The sequence below is a fragment of the Apiospora marii genome, assembly GCF_038362585.1.
Source record: "Apiospora marii strain CBS 49790 chromosome Unknown utg000011l_segment0_segment0, whole genome shotgun sequence".
In the NCBI taxonomy this organism is placed as follows: domain Eukaryota; kingdom Fungi; phylum Ascomycota; class Sordariomycetes; order Amphisphaeriales; family Apiosporaceae; genus Apiospora; species Apiospora marii.
Genome location: NW_027117382.1, coordinates 1,760,829 through 1,778,738, shown reverse-complemented (window position 1 = coordinate 1,778,738; position 17,910 = coordinate 1,760,829). Strand labels below are relative to the sequence as shown.

Below are 17,910 nucleotides of genomic sequence, written 5' to 3'. Positions count from 1 at the left end.
TCCAGAGATCGGCAATTGTGGCGCCGCTTACGGCTGGTCTAACACCGTTTGGGTGTGGTCTCATGAAGCTGACATGCAGCTGGAAATACGGAGTAATACGGAGGCGGGGAAACGAGCCAATCGAAACCGCAAATGGGGGCCATGGGTCGTGAGACACGGTCACACACACAACATTCGGTTCGTAATCGAAGGACTTTCGCGCAGCGCAGCCTCACAAGGCACCTCAATCTGACATTTTTACATCTTGAAGCAATGAGTCTCTTTCATTGTAAATTCTCACAATTCCTGTGTTTACCGATTCACCTTCAGGCTCGCCTCCATCAATGAGAGTGTTACTCCCGTTATCGATCCAATTAAGTTACCATGGCGCCCAGGGAGGAGGTTCCGGGCCGTAACTCGCATGCGCCAGGACACGAGCCAGCGCGCGATGATATGGCCGCGACCTTCGAAGACACCGACTTCCAATGGGAAGCCTCCAACCGGAGCAGCCTCTCGCACTGGGACCCAGAGCCGGGGTTTGCCCACGTCGATGGCGAGATTGGTGGGTCAGGCTATAACGAAACCAAGACCGACATCATTGCCATCCCTTGCCCCGGCACATCGCCCGTGGAAACATGGATGCGCGAACCCCTACCGGACGGGTATTTCGGGCACCCAACCAACAGGGAGCTCGACTCCCATCCCGCTCTCAAAGAGTTTCAGGGTCATACGATATTGTCGCCGGCCATCAATACGGCGCTGCCCAAGGCGAAGCACCTCTGGATTCGCCAGGGGATTCGACGGGAGGCCAATACGGCTCGTGTGATGCTCTATCGGCACCGAGAACTGAGGGAGGGGCTTACTCTGGACGACTTAGCCGAGGACTTGCTCGATCAACTTCACAGGAACCGAGATATGTCCCAAAACCGGCCCTTGTTCTTTATCTGCCACAGTATAGGTGGAATCGTGGCGAAGCTGGCATTGGCTAAAGCTAGTGAGAGAGAGGAAATGCGCTGGCTCATGTTTCACACACATGGGATGACGTTCTTTGGTACTGTCTCTCGCAAGTTTTGGAGTATTCTCGTGCTAATGATGGAAACTAGCAACTCCCCATCTTGGGTCGAGCTACTTGTCAATGCCCAACCTCAGAGAGAGCATTCAGCATCTGCTTCACCTTTCTCACCCCTGGCCGAGGTCCATAACTGAGGAACTGAGACTCAACCACAAACATTTGCTGCATATCCATGATACCTTCCGGGATATCGCGAGTGAGATGCGCATTTGGACCTTTTACGAGACTAAGGACTCCCAATTGTCTGGTTTGGGGTCCTCAGACTTCGATGAGGTTCACTTCAGCGCCCCCTTAGCATCTATCAAGTCAAGTCTACTTGGCAGTACGCACGAGCAGCCATATTCGCTCGAGAGCACCCACGCCGATTGCGCATCGTTCGGACCTAAACACCTCCAGATCATGCATGCCTACCTCATCGATCTCGCAGAGGCCGTGGCCAAGGCCCAGTCCATCAGTTTCCAGACTGCGCATCACCCACTGAAACTGGGTAAGAATGCCAAGCTGGAGCTGATTGGGTTCTATGAGGATCCAGATCCCGACTCCGTCACCGATATCAGATTATACGTGTCCAAGCACAATCTCGATGAGTTCCTGGATAAGGGTCCCGAACGCTGCCTCCAGGAGCGACTAAACGCTGTCGCAGCCAAACCACATTATCGACCACAACGATTCGCTTCCGCAGCAAATGACAGCATCAAGTCCGGTGCGTTAGGAATCAGAAATATGGTCCAGGGTTTCCTCGGCGCCTTGCAAAGACCCGGGAGCTCACAGTCCCATTTAATGGATGATAAAGGGAGAACCTCACCAGAGATAGTAGTAACAAGCCACGCATCAGGAAGGCCCTCAGTTGCCGACGCCCCAACCCAATCAATGGCGACTTTTGGCACGGGGCGCGCAAGGGGGTTGACCGTGCCTTCCCTATCCACTCCAAGTTATCGTCGTCCATCTAGTCGAAGCAGCAGCCAAAGCCGCGGTGAGAGACTCAGAAGTGACGAAGCCAGTCGGACTCTATCGGACCCCACTGGCGTTGATATCTCGCCCCGAACGATACTGGCGGAACCGGAGCCAAGCCCACTTGCGGAAGAGCGATCCCATCCGTCAGAGGTAGAGAATCACGGTCCCGTGTCCCTTCGAAGTGACAAGGAGCATCATGTCGATCATGCTGATGCTATGTATGACCTAACGGCTGGCTTTTCCAGACCCAATCCAAACAAGAGGAAGTTTATGTGGATCCATCTGCCCTTCAACAATCCCTATTGGGTCAAGGTATGTCAACATGGAGCATCACCCTCAGACCTACCCCAAACTAATATGATCTACAGAGCATATTCAACAAGCTCGCCGAGAGCCAACACCAGACGTACTCGAAGCTTCTCCGAAACGAGAACTGGGTGGATAGGCATGTGCGAGGACGACATGCCCAGGCCCATGCTTCCTACGTGAGGCCAGGCTGTGATTACATCAGCTCCGAAACTCGTAAGACCATCCAAGATCGGCGGTCCCAAATTGGCCCTCCTGCTAACGTCCAAGACTCGCCCCATCCCTCTTCGCCGAGCATAAGCGGGCGTAGCAGTCCAGGTGCCGTTACGCCGTCGCACCTGTACCTCTACCTCCCGTACCTCCACTTCGACACCTACAAGAACGTCATCAAGCGCCGGGATGTTATACGACGACGTTTAGGGCTGGGCCGAGCCCGACCCGTTCCCAAAGACATCGCCGACGAGGAGTCCCTGGAGACGCGTGTGACGTGGGAGTACATCGGCCACGACCCGCCCTTGAACCCGCGACGAACGCTGGATCAGTATGGCTATCCATCGCTTCGCGATACCTATGCGCGGGACGACGACCAGATGCTGTATAAACTCACCAAAGAACGGGTTGGTCTGCCCAAGACCAAGAAACGCCACTTAATCGGTGACGCCCTAACTGCAACTTCTCCAGCTAGCCGGCTGGCGATGTTTACCAACCGGATCAAAAAAGCCGATGCCATGCTCACGGACGACGAGACCCAATCGTCAGGTGATGAAAATGAAATACTGGACGGGAACCTGCTTATGGTTGACCAACTGTGGCTGTGGGCCGTTGACTTGACGACACTCACCACGTTCTTCCCCAAACGCGAGTCGCACCCATCCGAGGGGCCCATGTTTCAACAGGCCGATCTACGAAACAGCGTTTACAATGAGCTGAACGGAGACTTGACTGGACGATGCGATAACGCATTAGATTTGGCGGCTTTTACTGCCCTACATGCGGTTACGGTGTTGCTCGATCGAACGTCGCATCGAGATTTGGAGATCTTCCGAATCTTTGAGGAAGCTCTCGGTGTACTGGTAAGACTCCCTTTTGAATACACATTAAGACTTGTGTTGTAACTAATCCCTTGCCAGACTGAGAGAATGACGTTCTCCCTGAAGCGTTTCCGGATGCAGTCGTTCCGCGACCGCATCAACGACGAGTCCGACTCTTCCGAACTTGAGGACAACCGGACCGAGTCGATCAAGAAGCGGCACCAGCAGGAGATCGAGCAGTCCGAGCGCGAGAACCGAGAGAACACATCGGCGCTGCTGGAGCTGCGCGACATGGACGACGAGCTCAACACCATGGACAACCTATTCCTCGAGCAGAAGACGACGCTCGCGCACATGAAAGACCTCTACAACCGCCCCGACCTCCAGCCCCACACGGCCCACGGGCGCGCGTACCTCGACGAGGCCCTGGCGAGGCTGGACGACTACGCGCTGCAGGTGGGCGGGATGCGCCACCGCATCGAGGCCACGCGCACCGACTACGAGAAGCTGCTCGAGATGGTGCAGCGGCAGGCGCAGGTCGACGAGGTGCGCTGGAGCCGGCTGCAGACGGAGCTGGCCAGCACGCAGAACCTGTCGGTCATGATCTTTACGACCTTCACCGTCATCTTCCTGCCCCTGTCCTTCTTCACCAGCTTGTTCGGCATGAACACCCAGGAGTGGGGCGGCGCCGAAGACAACTTCGTCTCGCTCCGCACCATTGGCGCTATCTCGCTGCCGGCATCGGCTCTGCTCGTGGGACTTAGTCTCGTGGCCGCGTTTAGTAGCCGGGTGCAGGCGGCGTTCAAGTACCTGTTCCGACATGCGCGCGCCGCGGCCGAGGGCGTAAAGCACCAGCTTGGTCGCATGTTGCCGCGCGTGTCCAAGGAGATCCAGCAGCGGCGCGACAGGGCCAGGGAAGACAGACAGAAGAACTTGAGGCGGAAGAAGGAGGTAGACTACGATTTTTGGGAGACGGTGCGCCGGGAGCGGCGGAGCGAGTACCAGATCCCGGATTTGAATAAGGCGGGGGCTAATCGGCAACGGTTGCGGGGACGGGCAACTATGCTACGAGGGAGAGCGTGAGAGATTGGGTTAGTCCAGGGCGAGTGCTACCCTTCCACGACAAGGCATTAAGTTGATTGGTGTCTCCATTGGAACTAATATCTGATATATGAAGGCACCGGTCTTATTTACAATGTCGAAGTTGTTGCGATGAGACATGATCCAACTGCGTGACTAACCTCTAAGCAGCGTCCGCATAGTTTCCAGGGCATCCTCTCTATGTGGTTTCAGTTCCAGGCCACCAACATGAGCGAATGTCCGGCCCAGTGCCTCGCCCAACTTAGCGGGATTAAGCCCGGCAGTTTCATCTTGGCCGCAAAACAGACGGCCCGTCTCTCTACCGGCATCAATAACTCGTTGGCATCTGGGCCTCCTGATAGCATCAAACGCCCGGAACGCGGCATTGATTTCTCGTGTTGATGATATGTTCCCAATCAGATGACCAAGGATGAAGGCGTCCTCGATAACCATGCCGGCACCAGCGCCCTGCCAGGGAGAAGTTGCATGAGCCGCGTCGCCGACGATGCAGACTCGGTTGTTGGCGTACGTGGGCGTGGATTTGTGTTCCCACTCAGCATACCCCATCGGGGCTTCTTGATCCAAGATGAGCTAGATACGAGTAAGTCGTGCTGTAAGTCGAACGTATTGGGCGGTGCAAGACATACCTCTACCATACCTTTCGCCACAGACCCCTGATACCAACTTTCGGGGATTACATCCTCCAGGACCTGTCTTGTCACCGGCCGTTTTCGGTCGGCTGAGAAATTCTTGTCGATGACTGCTATGATGCACTGGACCATGGTTCGGTTCTCCACGATACCATGAAGCATGGCTGCTCCATCGCCAAGCCAGGCAAACTGGCGATCCACCTTGAAAGACTCATCTCCGAGGGCCGCCCGGGCCTTCTCGAACGGGACCATGTGTCGGGTGTCCCACCATCCCGCCGGCGCGGCCGCGTGCCTTGCCGCTTCGTCACCCAGGACGTGGTTTCGGACGGCACTGAAGATCCCGTCCGCCCCGATAACGGCATCGAATTGGGCATCTGTGCTGTCTTCAAAAGCGACGGTGACTCTGCCTTCTGTTTGTTCGACGGACTTGACTCGCTTCTTGGCGTGCAGGATGTCTTGGGGTAGCAGGGAAAGAAGCGCCTGCAGAAGCGGGGCGCGGTTCATGGTAAGGCCGGCGCTGACTCCAAGATCCGAGACGAGGGCACCCGCTTCGGGTCCCGAGCCCTGTTGAGGTGTCAGTACGATGCGATGGTCGTGATTCTTGGGCTAGAAGGCGACCGCCACATACCACCACAAGCCGGGCCGCATCAAGTTCCACGGCTCCTGCCTGAGTCTTCAATAGCTCCATTGCCGAAGGAATGATGTCGTCCAGGGCTTCGAGCGCCAGAGGCGACAGCCCTACACCAGCACCCCGCTCGGAGAACTCGGAAGCCCCTTCGTAAACCTGGACATCGACATGAGGATGCTTGACGAGCGCAATGGCTGTTGCAGTCCCAGCGATGCCGCCCCCAATTATGCCAATGCGAATACGACCGTCCATTGTGGAATGTTGAGTGGGAGAGTCAAGAGACCAGTGTCGAGGAAGACATCTAAGCCTGCCCCCGTGGGAAGGAACAGAATGCCGCTGTAATCTAATGCTCCGCGGGATATCTTCCTCGCGGGTTTCCTTCTCCTTGCCTCATTCTCGTAGCATTCGGATCAACTGTGACGTAATGGTGCATTGTATTTCTGGAAGTTACGCTGTACTTGTCATCCTTGATCGATAAGAAAAGCAGGTGCAATTTCACTTTGCCACATTTTGATCTATCATTGGAGCTTCGTCCGACACCCGATCAAACGCTCCCTGCTTGGCATCGGTCGCCGAACGCAACGAAATGCATATAACACGCCCCTTTGTGTAACCCCAAATCCCCTCAACCCAAACTACATGGCAGGGCTTGGTTTGTTATTTGCCTCGCTGACATCACGCGGCGTTATTGACTGCCTCAACACCCAAATGACATCCGGATAGTACGCAAGCGGGAACTTCGGGATTACTGATCGCTTGTTCATGAGAGCCCGTTGGAGCCGACACCTAGTGGCGGTGTACGCGGGAATCTGCGTCTCTAGTGCTGACAAGACTGCATGTACGCATGCAGACGAAACCATTTGCAATCTCACCTCTAAGCCAACCAACAGATTCTGACTGCCTCCCCCAATTTCACACGGCATATGCTAGCCGACCCCGTACCCAGGATATCCTGCAGCCACCTCGCACCCTTTCCCCATTACTGCTCGTCGCTCACCGGTGGCCTCAGGAAGTCGGGACTCGTGGAAACCCTCCTGGAATACCCCCAGCGCTCAATGGAATCCCACGAGGCGCACTTTGACCTCGCGTTGGACTGCGCGGCTGGTTGCGACGCTTTGGGGTTGTCCCAGTAAAAGGAGATGAGAGCCGTATTGCCGGAGCACATGATGGTCTCGCGCAGCGACTCGATGCAGTGATCTGCAAAGATTCGTTAGCATGGGAACACCTCATCCCCTGTCCAAGTGGAGATTGATGAGCACCCACCGAGATGGATCTGGAGGTATCTTTCGTCGTGTTCCGATAGGTTCGGATAGTACTTCTCTTTGTAGATGTAGAACCGGAGTTGTCGCTGGACCAATTGATCAGTCACCAGGTGCGCCATTCAAGGAGAAGAAGCATATTTGTTTCTTGTTCTTGCTTACCACGCAGTGAAGCTCATGATATACACCAATACTGGCGAGATATCCACCTCTTGTCAAACGAGTCACATTCTCCAGTGACTCGCCCGCTCTTTCCAGCTCTTCGATGGTCGCGTTGAAGTAGGCAGCTGAGTCATGGTTAGCTGCCGTTTCGTATGGGTATGATTAGTAACCACTTACGCCTGATCAGAGCATCCCACGCTCTGTCTTTCTCCGGCGTGGGCCGGCCTGCATACATTTGGGGTGCATCATGGCCGTGGGTATCTCGGTCTTTCACTTCGTACTCGACGAACTCCTGGATGGGTGCTTCATTTTACGTATAACGTTAGAAACCAGACAATCCGCGGTGTTTTCATTTCGTGCTTTTGGCCTACATACACCATGTTGAACCTTGGAGGGGTTTTGGGCTCGCTCTCATATAAAGATAACCCAATCGAGTCGTGGTCAGGATAAGAACCAAGAGAACCACATGGATTAGAGCAAGGTACAGTCGAAAAGCCTTCGTCGTTTTGGTACTGCGCTTTCTCTCTCTTCTTGTCAGAACTGCGCCATGAAGAAGTCCAACCATCGACGATTCCTCATCGTGAGAGATGCCCTGGGCCGAAAAGGAGTCTTTGCGGTCAGTCATGGTGAAGGGAATGGGTGAGGCGCTCAACAACAAAAATGTAGACAGGACGCGCTTGAGGAAGTTCGCGATATAAAGGGTTTCAGCCCTATGCCCGGTAGATTGAGATTGTCGATAGATGTGAGCAACGGCCGCTAATGTGGTAGCCTGGGGGTAGTTTTAAACAGCCTCATTGTTTTCGATCTTAGTGGCGTCTTCACAATCTCCAGTCGTAGGCTCCCGGGCGGTGTGAGACGGGCGGCTTGCAGTTACAACGGCAACATCCCTTTGTTGCATGAGATCATGATATGACGTCCGCTTCGTGGCCGACTCATGAACACTCTTCCGAGCGCTTGGGGCCACTCGAGCAATGCCACACAACTTATCTACCAATCAAACACGTCAATCAAACTGCTGAGCTACCGCCACTGGTAAGAACGGACCGGAGTCAGCCACGGATAGGAATGTCATCATAATCATACCCCAGTACAATGATATTACTCTGGGCTGGATGAATTACACAACGCAAGCCACGAGCTTACATACATCTGCCTGCCCAGACACCATCTTTCGGGAGCGGACCGAAGGTGATGCAGTTTAACGGCAAATACGGGGTTAATTACTAGATAAATAACCCCCTCTCGTCCGCACTGTTGGTCATCATAGTTCTGGCATTGGAGAAACTACCGGAAAGTAACAGCTCAAAAGATTCAGCTCGAACTTCGCATTCCTGGTCTTTCACTCTGACAACATCAAAATGCTTCCGATCAGAACTTGCATAACTGTTCTTGCACTCGTCGTGGGCCAAGCACTTGCTGGTCCCGTGCCCCGCGGTAAGAGTCCAGCTCATGACCCAGCATTGGCGCAGTATTGACACCCAGAAGCCTTAGTTGCGAGGGAGCAAGTCTCAGCCGACGATATTCCCATGCCCCTGGGAGTCGAAGAGGTGGCCATGGTCTTTACCAGTAACCACGCAACCCGCCTCCAAATATAGATGGATCCACTCTAACAACACACAACAGAAGCAGCGGACTACTCGTCGGACCCAGACAGCGCGGAGTGATGGCACTCCAATCATCGAGGGAGATGGAGGATTTGCGGTGGCTAGGTGATCGGCTACGATGACCCGTCGTATTTCCAAGTCGGGATCGACACTGAGAGACAACGGCTGCAGGAATAAACCGTATATTCTCTATTGGCAGTACTGGTTCTGACTATTTCACTCACTCCCAGTTATACCAGTGGATTGAATGGATGCTGGCACTGCAATTAACATTCCGTAGAATTGCTTATTCTTCAGACTTGACCGGCCTATCCTCGCAGGGGCTAAGAGGTGATCTACATCAATGTGATAACCTTTCGATTGTAGGGGAAACATGAACTAAAGTCCGTTCGACTTACTGTGATGCGCTTATCAAATGCTTGTCAGCTCCTGTACCTTGATCCGCCTATGACTCCCCGAGGGGCGAAAAAAGGTGCAAGGAATGAAGTCTGGGGATGCTAACTGTAAGGTCTGCACTCCAGCATGAGGGTACATATCACGTAGTGGCAATCCTTCGTTATCAAATCGAACCAACTGCGGTTGTATCGTGTCCCCCCTGAATTATGCGGACCTCCAAGTCTTCGGGTCATTCTGATCCGCCCCGCGTGTCAGCACACCAAGCACATGATTGGGGCACTGGGAGCGGTTTCCCGACATTGGAGGCTGGTGGCACAGCAGGACCTCCCTGCAAAACCTAGCCAATAGCCCGTAGTACGTCCGGCACTTCTCGGGTCAGTAGGGAAAAAACAAAGATGCCGGGATTACACCACCCTGAAGCAATTTCTGCGGTCATCCTGCGGTCATCTTTCGGGTCTTTCGATGCCACCTTCGTGGCCACCATGGTGCCGCGTATCCCCCACCCGCGAACCTTTCTGCCACCTTCATTATCCCAAAGCGCCATACTTTATCATTGGGGAGCTCTAGGACATTCGAGGCTTGCTGATTCTTTTTCTCTGTGACGCCTCACATCTCTGCCTTCCGTCAAGATGGGGTTTGACAAAGGCTATTGGAGCACTCCGGAGCATGTCATTACGGCGGCAATTGGCTTGGCCGTTTTGGACATCGCGTTCCTCACACTGCGATTTTTGTCCCGGAGAAAGCAGCGACAGCCTTTGAAAACAGACGACTGGATCTTGATACCAGCAATCGTATGTTCCGCCTCACCTGATTTTGATCCCTAAAACCCTATGAACGAATTGCCTAAGGAGTTTTATACTGAATTGCAACTTCAGCTATTCACCCTTGGAATATCTATCTCTATGGTGTATGGTGTATCGCGCAAAACAATCGGGTATCCTTACGTGATTCCCCCTGAAGCAAAGGGAAACGCGCTGCTCGTCACCACGGAACAAATCAGTCTTGCAGGACAGGTACTACAGATAATGGACTTGTCGCAATTAGTCTTCTAAGGACTAATAAGACGGACAGATCCAATGGACATTCTATCTGCTTCTCCCTCTTGCGTTGGGATGCACGAAAATGAGCTTCCTCTTCTTCTACAAGAGGGTTTTCGCGATTGAGCGGACTGGCGCCACCAACATCTTGCTTATCGGCATGATCGTGCTGATCACCATGTGGATGACGGGCTTCTTCCTAACGACCCTATTCCAATGCAAACTCTATCCTTCAGCTGCATGGGTATCGCCCATGGCCCAACTTCAGCACTGCATCAGCCAGCCCAAGGTGGCTCTCGCTCTGACCATCACAGACTTCATGACGGACATAGCCATAATCAGCATACCAATCCCACTAGTACGGAAGTCTCTCCATGAAGAAACGGATAATCACTATTGACATGTGTCATAGATTTGGCGTCTGCATCTGAAGCCCGCCAAGAAGTTTGCCGTGACCGGCGTATTTTTACTCGGAGCAGTGTGAGTCTCAATACCGTGGATTATGGTGTGATTCCCTTTTACTGACCGTTCATGTTTCAACCCCGTAGGACTGTTGCAGTGTCCCTGCTTCGCCTAATTTTCACCGAGAGGCTTGCTCGATACGGGTTTGACCCCAATACGGATGCCATCTGTGAGTTGATCTCGGACACTATGGATCCCGCATGCCTCTGACCCCGTGACAGTATTGATCACATCCATCCAGTACTGGGGAATAGTGGAAAGCGGCGTCGCCGTCTTCGCGGCATGTCTGCCCACTCTTGGAGTATTGCTAAAGGGCTGGTCTTGGGACCCTCTCGCCAACCTCGCGAGGAGCCTTCTCAGCTACAGTGATTCGAGCCGCCGGCGTTTGAGAACGAAGAGCAGTAGAAGGAGCACTCCCGCCACCGATTCCCTGGACCGGGACTCTATAAGACTTTCTGCGTACCGGTACAGCGCATCAGAACAGCAGGCAAAGGAGGAACTTCGGGAAGACAATATTTCACTAGCAACTCGCAGCATACCCTGAAGCCCAAGCACACATGGCACTCCAAGAAAGCCATGACTGAGAAACACGTCTGCCCTACGCCGGGTTTAAATCAAGGTCGGTATTTGGGGATGCTAGCATACCATATCTTGATGTTTTGTGTTGGGATTTTCTCGCTCAGTTGGTATTGAGGCTATACATCACTTCCTTATAATACAGTCTACCAACCCCCAGAGGTGTGTGGAACAGAATCTAAATCCCCCCTGACTAAGTCCAAACAAGACATCGCTTGAAATAAGGTTTCAAGGGGCCAATGATCAAGGATAAGAACTTACCGTGATACATCCCTACACTCAGCCCCTCTGCACGAAGCGTTGAGAAAATGAGGGTTCAGATGTCGCTGCTATTGTGAGTCGTATGACCAAGCCCCTGTGAGAATCAAATCTCTTCGAAAGTACCATCACAGTGGTGTTCGTTTATTCGACTGCTGTAACCATGGAGTAAGTGGAATAATGAAGACAGGTGCGTCCATGGAGATAGTACGGTTTATTTCTGTGGCGTCGACTCGATGCACGTTTTCCAGCTGTGGGCCCCCCGTTGGTGGATCTTTTTTGTCGCCGAAGCAGCTCCGAGTGCGGTGCATGCACAGCCGCAGCGACCGAGAATGCGTGCGTCATTTGCAATGACCGCTCTTTGGCGATTTGCACTTTGCATCCATCAAACTACTACAAAGCATCCTGATTGCATAGAGTGCGCTGTTTCGTTTCAGACTTGCATACCGTTTAGATTTTTGCCTTACACTGGGTTGAAACATTCTAGAACCGCTGCCGAACTTTCTTTCTTTTTGGCTTTTTGGCACCAATTACCGCTGACGTCATCCACTTTTCCATCATGGCGCCCAACTCCCGCATCATTCTCACCCGTCACGCTCAGGCCGAGCACAACGTCGACCTCGACTACAGCAGTGAGTACCCCTGAACCTAAAATCAATGTCAATCAAGTTATTGACTAACTCGACTCCCACCAGTTCTTGATGCACCCCTCACACCCCTGGGCAAGAAGCAGGCCGAGTCCCTGGCGCGTCTGATCCCGGACCTGCAGAAGGAGGCCGACCTCGTCGTCTCCTCGCCCCTGCGGCGTACCTTGCAGACGACGTATATGGGCTGGGGCCCCGCCGTCGAGCGCCTGGGCGGCCCCAAGAGCGTCATCGTCCTGCCGCAGGCCCAGGAGTGCAACGCGCTGCCCTGCGACACGGGCTCACCGCGGGAGACGCTCGAGGCAGACCCGGAGTTCGCCCAGTTCAACCTGGAGTCGCTGACGCCCGACTGGACCAGCAAGCAGGGCTTCTGGGCGGCGTCGGACGAGGCGCTGGCGAACCGGGCCAAGTGGGTGCGCCACTTCCTGCGCGGGCGGCCCGAGAAGACCATCGTGCTCGTCTGCCACGGCGACATCCTGCGCCAGATCACGGCCACGCCCCAGGGCGGGCCCAGCACCTACATGTGGCGCAACGCCGAGGCCCGCATCTTCGAGTTCGACCCCAAGTTCGTGAACGGCGACGAGGCCTACCTCTACCAGCGCGAGGACGTCGCGGCGGCGGGCGGGTATGCGCCCACCAGCACCGAGCTCGAGGTCGAGGAGGCGCTGTCCAAGATTTAAGGGGCGAGGGGGTCACTAGTTTGGACGTACTGGATGGATATAGCATGATCATGATGATATATACTTAGATTTCAATATAGAGTAAACGGGCTTAGACTCTTGGCGGGTATTTGACTGGCGTAAAAAGTCTCTCGGTGTGCTCGTCGCACCTAAACGACTCCAACTCCTCCGTGTCCAAGAGTCTGGTCTTCAGCAGCGTTCCGTCCATGCCGTAGTTCGAGTGATGATCCATGTCTTCGAGCACGGCGAACGACGAGACGCCCAGCCCGGGCGGAGAGGCCTTGAATTCTCGCTCCAGAGTGTGGTGCGGGAAGATACCGGCGTACCCCGGCGGCAGCCAGTGCAGCCGGAAGTAGGGATGACGGTCCTCCCTCCGCAGGGTGCTATAGTACAGGTGCTGCGCCAAGCAGACGTCGTACAGCGTACCCATGCGCAGGCCGCCGCCCTCGTCGTCGGTATCCAAAGGCGATGAGGAGGAGGATGTGTCCAGGAACCCGCGAATCCCTCTCGCGGCCTCGTATTGCCAGACCTCGTCAATCACGGGGTCCTGTCGCCACCCAGGGTTCGGCCACGGCCTCCGTAAGCCCGCGCCGCCCCCTTCGGTCGGCATCGTCCCCTCGCGCCGAGTCTGGTGGAAACCTAGGGCCATCGAAGCCGGCTGGCAGACCAGCATGCGGCGCCAGCTGGCCCCCGCGCGAGTAAAGGCCTCGCGGCGCTCGGGCGGGAAGAGAGGCGCCACCACGACCGCCTTGGCGTCATCTCCCCGTGCCGCTGGGCAATCTTCGGGGTCGATATGCTCACACGGCTGACAGCGGTGGCGCGCGAACGAAATGACCCCGTACGTCTCCGGCCAGGAGTTGCGCTGCGGCCACCACTGGTGCCCGTGCGGGTGCCGCCGCAGCCACTCGGGGAAGTAGTGCCGCAGCAGCGGGTTCAGGGAGAAGCTGTCGCGCAGCTCCTCGGGCGACAGGCCCTCGTCGGGCGCGAAGGGCGGCACCGGCTCGAAGTAGAGCAGGGTTTGCAGCAGCGACGAGTGGCGGATCATGTCGTGCCAGAAGAGGCTCACGCGCTGGGCGAGCAGGACCGCGCGCATGTCCCCGCAGCTGGCGAGGATCTTCTCCAGGAGCTCGGGGGTGTGGAGGACCTGGTGCTGCGCGGCGCCGGGCTTGTCGGGGCTGCCGTTTGGTGGCAGGGTTGGGGCTCCGGGGACGGTCCACTCATGGTCGTGGGCATGGTGCATCCTTGTTGGATTCACGTGTGGCTTCCGAATTTAGGGGTTGGGGCCGGGGGCGAAATCGTGGGTTGGGTTTGCTGTAGATACCACCAGAAGATCGGAAGGAGGAGCCAACATTAGCTGAGGGCGGTGCAGTAAGCGTCGGATCCGCCAATCATACCCTTGTCTTACGACCCGCTCCTCATTTCTAATTTTACATTTCAAGATCCTCAGGTTGAGGTAGATATCGAGCACGATAATTCAAAAGCAGTTGGTTCTTGATCAATTTGCGTCCCTAATGTGTAACGAGGACTTCTTGATCTATGCATATCGAATGAGAGTGCTCGTGTTGACGAGGTCGCCGACCTCGGCGGTCACACTTATCGTCAACATTCTACCTGTAACAACCTTCCGCCCAATCATCACAGACGTTACAAGAAATCTGTAGATGCAGGAGTCGCACACGCAAAGAGTGTCACCAAGGGAAAACAGGGTTGGGAGAAACTCACGATGTGCCGCCGCCTTCTTTTCCTTCATCTTGTTTGATCTGGTGTTGGACCATCGTCCGCGCATCATGCATGACTGACTTTATTATTGGGTGCATCTGTCATGCACGGTCGCTTACTGAAGCCGGAGTCAGATCCTTTTCCGAACAAGTGGCTGCAGCCCCCCAGAACATGGTGGTTGGGGGGTGGCCAAGTTTATTTAACAAGAGGTGCATCCTGTGGCGTTCCGCTTCCGACCAATCAGTATAGGTCCCGACCCCCTTGGTTCGAGGATCCGGGGCCCGGATCAGACCACTTGACATCTGCGTTTGCAAGCCACCTGCTTCAAAGGAACATATCTCCAGGGTTTCACGAACACGTTTCAATGTTACCCCGATCCTCCATCCCCCTTTTGGGCCCGTGCCAAATCTGGAGCCACGGATAAACTCGTATTTGCCATTCTCTCTTCGCATCCGGCGGAAGTTCTCCGGCTCCATGTGTCTCCCACCAGCCTGCCTAGCCCATGGCATGTGACCTTGATCGTCTGCTCGTACAAGGCGGCTCGAGGCCAGTTTCTAGACCATATCTCCTGCTTCATGGAAATGATTTGAGGAAACGCCAGATGGTCACGACGGTTGTACGAATCCATTTGTTCCCTACATTGTGGCTTGCATTTGAGCGATCCTTCACCGCGTCAAGTCATTTCACAATACCGCCACGGGACGTTCCCGTCAAAGCTGCCAACCCGAAAAGCCATGGTTCCTTCCGATGGTATCACGATGTTCCATTACCTTAAAAATACTTTTTTTCTTTTTGTACAGGATGACACCTGGTGGCGGAAGAGATCTCGTCCTCTGGAATGTGAAGCGTCTGCTTTCTTAGCTGAGCTTGTGGGGGCGTCAGCACCCAAGGGGCTCATGATCCGCCGCGGCGCATTTCTAGGCTATTCTAAGCCTGTGCCCCAGAACCGCGTGTGTGCATCAGTATTTTGGGATGTTTGTGGTGGTAATGATGGCTGGTAATGACTAATCATTGTATGGTTGTTTGCATCCTCGATCATGAAGAGACATGGCAAACAGTTAATTCGATGGGACCATGACGACACGGCACAAACAGTGCATTGAGGGGCGGTCCGATGACAGTGGATATGAAAAGTCTCGCCGCTGTCCATACGAGGATGAGGAACCCACATTCACATGGCCTATTTGGTACGACACTGCCAGCGGGACCGACTGGTTGACTGTCGAAGAAAAGGAGTATGTCTCTTGCCCTCCTCCCAAATCAGGTTTTTGGGGTTCGTGGAATGCCGGGGGGGAAGAGTGTGAGAGGATCTCGGCGACACGTCAATCTCAGAGTGACCACGATCTTGCTGTTGTTTTCTTGTCATCTCGAATCCCGATGAAAGGGGCTTGGTGTGACCCCACGACCCAGCGGCGCAGTATAAATCTTACCCCATCCTCCCGACGGGCTTTCCACCAACCTTGATCTCCCTTGGTGACCCAGTCTCAGCTTTGAAGAGTTTGGGAGGAAATATTGGAATACGGCCCTAGTGCCGCGTCTCGGTTTATACTCAGGCCCACTGCCCCCTTCTTGGTTCCACGGATCTGCACACCAGTATGCTCGGATACGTGAGCTCGAAAGATACCCTTCGGTGGGCTGCATGCCGAATCATCGTTATGATTCTGTATCTGCTTCTCCGATCCCACAGAGTGTCTCCTACAGCTGAGATGTGCTTGCTACTCTTAGACAAGCTCGTTGTCCTGCGAGACGGCATCGCCAAACAGGTACTACAATGTACCCACCAACTCGGGAAGTTCTCGTCGTATCATTATGGGACCCTTCTCAAACCATTGCTCGGACAATTCCGACAGAAGTTGTGTCCGTGGTCACATTTGTGGAGGGCCAACAGCCTCTTGGAATCCACAGTTTCAGAGGGCTCAACCAGATCCTCGTACTGGGTTGCCGGTACATACCCCCAATCAATTCACCCTGACTTTCCGGCACGGACCCAGCTGCCGGAGCCTGATCTAGTGTTCGACACCCTTCTGGCAAGAGGTGTCGCCGTGCGAGACAACCCAAACCAGATCTCGAGCCTTTTCCTGGACTTTGCCGCACTGATAAGCATAGACATGTCAGAATCGGTACGTTGAGGTGCTCCTGCCGTAACACACTTTCTGGTACTAGTCAAACTGAACTGCTTGTAGCAATACCTAAGCGGAACCGAAAATAGGGGTATGCGAAGACTCCGCCTGACACCCCTGTACGGCAAGACTTCCGCGGAAGAGTCGACACTGAGAATGTTCAGCGATGGCTTGATGAAGAACGATATGTTTGCGTCCTCGGAAGCATGGCGACTGCCTCCCGGAGTCCGAATCCTACTCATAATGTTCAATCGCTTTCATAACTACATAGCCTCCGGACTCAAAGCGTGCGGACCCCCAACGACAATGAACCCCCTCGAGATTAGTTCTGACGTTTGTGTTCTAGTATTAACGAGTACAATAGATTCCCAGAGTCCTTTACCGCCGCCGAGAGAGACGAGGCTCTTTACCAAATGGCACGGCGTATCACATGTCGCCTATACATCAACATCATTCTGAACGATTATCTGCGTACCCTTCTGGGTATCAATAGGACCGACAAGAAACGGACTATCGATCCCGAGAGTCTCAGTCGAATCCGTTCCTCACATGACAAAAGAGCGGCTAGATTTGGGCCCCGCGATACCCACGAGGCCGCACTGGACCTCATTTTTGAGAGCTGGTGGAAAAACGCAATTTCAGAGGAGGACAACAACTACATGCCTGGAGATCAACGATACACCTTCAAAGCCGGGTCCGGTGACAGTGAGATGGCACAGGAACTCTGTCGATCGGTCCAGGCGATTGCAAGTGCCTTCAGCCCCAACCGTGTGCCCGTCTCATTGCGCGACTCCCAAATCAGGACCATCACCCGAGCCCGAGAGCTAGAACTGCCCGGCCTCAACGGATTCCGACAGATGTTGGGCTTGCCGATATACCAGAAGATCGAGGACATCAACTCCTGTCCTCTTGTCACAGCCAAGTTGAGGAGCCTGTACTCACACCCGGACGAAATCGAATTGTACCCAGGCATAGTCGCCGAGCAGCCACCTCCCAAATCAATGTTCGCCACTGCTGTTGTAGGCAGGCGGCTCTGGACAGGATCGACGGTGGCGCACGCGGTTTTGCGTGACACCGTGGCTTTGATCCGGAGCGATCCGTTCTACACCGAGGAGTGGAACCTGAGTAAAGTGACCAGCTGGGGGTGAGTACTTCCTTACCGACCTCCCCTATTCTTGGATCCTGTACTTTCTTTCTCTCGGTTGCGCTCGGGCCACACCAAAGAAAGCTTGATTGGACCACAACCAATTCCTCAGAGGGTACGACGGAGACTAATTTGAAAGCGGCTGGTAC

General features: G+C 54.5%; 7 protein-coding genes across 7 annotated transcripts; 4 read left to right on the top strand and 3 right to left on the bottom strand.

Annotated features, from left to right (window-relative positions):
- Window positions 1-363: 363 nt before the first annotated feature.
- On the top strand, window positions 364-4,425 carry PG985_013628 (uncharacterized protein; the record flags this gene model as incomplete). Its single annotated transcript, XM_066833394.1, has 4 exons — window positions 364-1,030; window positions 1,083-2,317; window positions 2,374-3,384; window positions 3,442-4,425. The coding sequence occupies 4 exons, from the start codon at window positions 364-366 to the stop codon at window positions 4,423-4,425; spliced, it is 3,897 nt and encodes a 1,298-aa protein (XP_066678134.1).
- Window positions 4,426-4,578: 153 nt separating this feature from the next.
- Window positions 4,579-5,952, bottom strand: PG985_013627 (FAD/NAD(P)-binding domain-containing protein; the record flags this gene model as incomplete). Its single annotated transcript, XM_066833393.1, has 3 exons — window positions 4,579-5,013; window positions 5,070-5,636; window positions 5,701-5,952. The coding sequence occupies 3 exons, from the start codon at window positions 5,950-5,952 to the stop codon at window positions 4,579-4,581; spliced, it is 1,254 nt and encodes a 417-aa protein (XP_066678133.1).
- Window positions 5,953-6,679: 727 nt separating this feature from the next.
- PG985_013626 (uncharacterized protein) lies at window positions 6,680-7,746 on the bottom strand (the record flags this gene model as incomplete). Its single annotated transcript, XM_066833392.1, has 5 exons — window positions 6,680-6,897; window positions 6,964-7,048; window positions 7,122-7,246; window positions 7,299-7,424; window positions 7,497-7,746. 5 exons carry the CDS (start codon window positions 7,744-7,746, stop codon window positions 6,680-6,682), a joined length of 804 nt encoding a protein of 267 aa, XP_066678132.1.
- Window positions 7,747-9,750: 2,004 nt separating this feature from the next.
- PG985_013625 (uncharacterized protein) lies at window positions 9,751-11,164 on the top strand (the record flags this gene model as incomplete). Its single annotated transcript, XM_066833391.1, has 6 exons — window positions 9,751-9,912; window positions 9,970-10,134; window positions 10,193-10,516; window positions 10,571-10,638; window positions 10,707-10,789; window positions 10,842-11,164. 6 exons carry the CDS (start codon window positions 9,751-9,753, stop codon window positions 11,162-11,164), a joined length of 1,125 nt encoding a protein of 374 aa, XP_066678131.1.
- An 849-nt stretch (window positions 11,165-12,013) lies between these two features.
- Window positions 12,014-12,778, top strand: PG985_013624 (phosphoglycerate mutase-like protein; the record flags this gene model as incomplete). The annotated part of the gene is made up of 2 exons (XM_066833390.1): window positions 12,014-12,086; window positions 12,150-12,778. The coding sequence occupies 2 exons, from the start codon at window positions 12,014-12,016 to the stop codon at window positions 12,776-12,778; spliced, it is 702 nt and encodes a 233-aa protein (XP_066678130.1).
- A 91-nt stretch (window positions 12,779-12,869) lies between these two features.
- PG985_013623 (uncharacterized protein) lies at window positions 12,870-14,018 on the bottom strand (the record flags this gene model as incomplete). Its single annotated transcript, XM_066833389.1, has 1 exon — window positions 12,870-14,018. One exon carries the CDS (start codon window positions 14,016-14,018, stop codon window positions 12,870-12,872), a length of 1,149 nt encoding a protein of 382 aa, XP_066678129.1.
- Window positions 14,019-16,203: 2,185 nt separating this feature from the next.
- PG985_013622 (uncharacterized protein) lies at window positions 16,204-17,765 on the top strand (the record flags this gene model as incomplete). Its single annotated transcript, XM_066833388.1, has 3 exons — window positions 16,204-16,617; window positions 16,681-16,904; window positions 16,964-17,765. 3 exons carry the CDS (start codon window positions 16,204-16,206, stop codon window positions 17,763-17,765), a joined length of 1,440 nt encoding a protein of 479 aa, XP_066678128.1.
- Window positions 17,766-17,910: the final 145 nt, after the last annotated feature.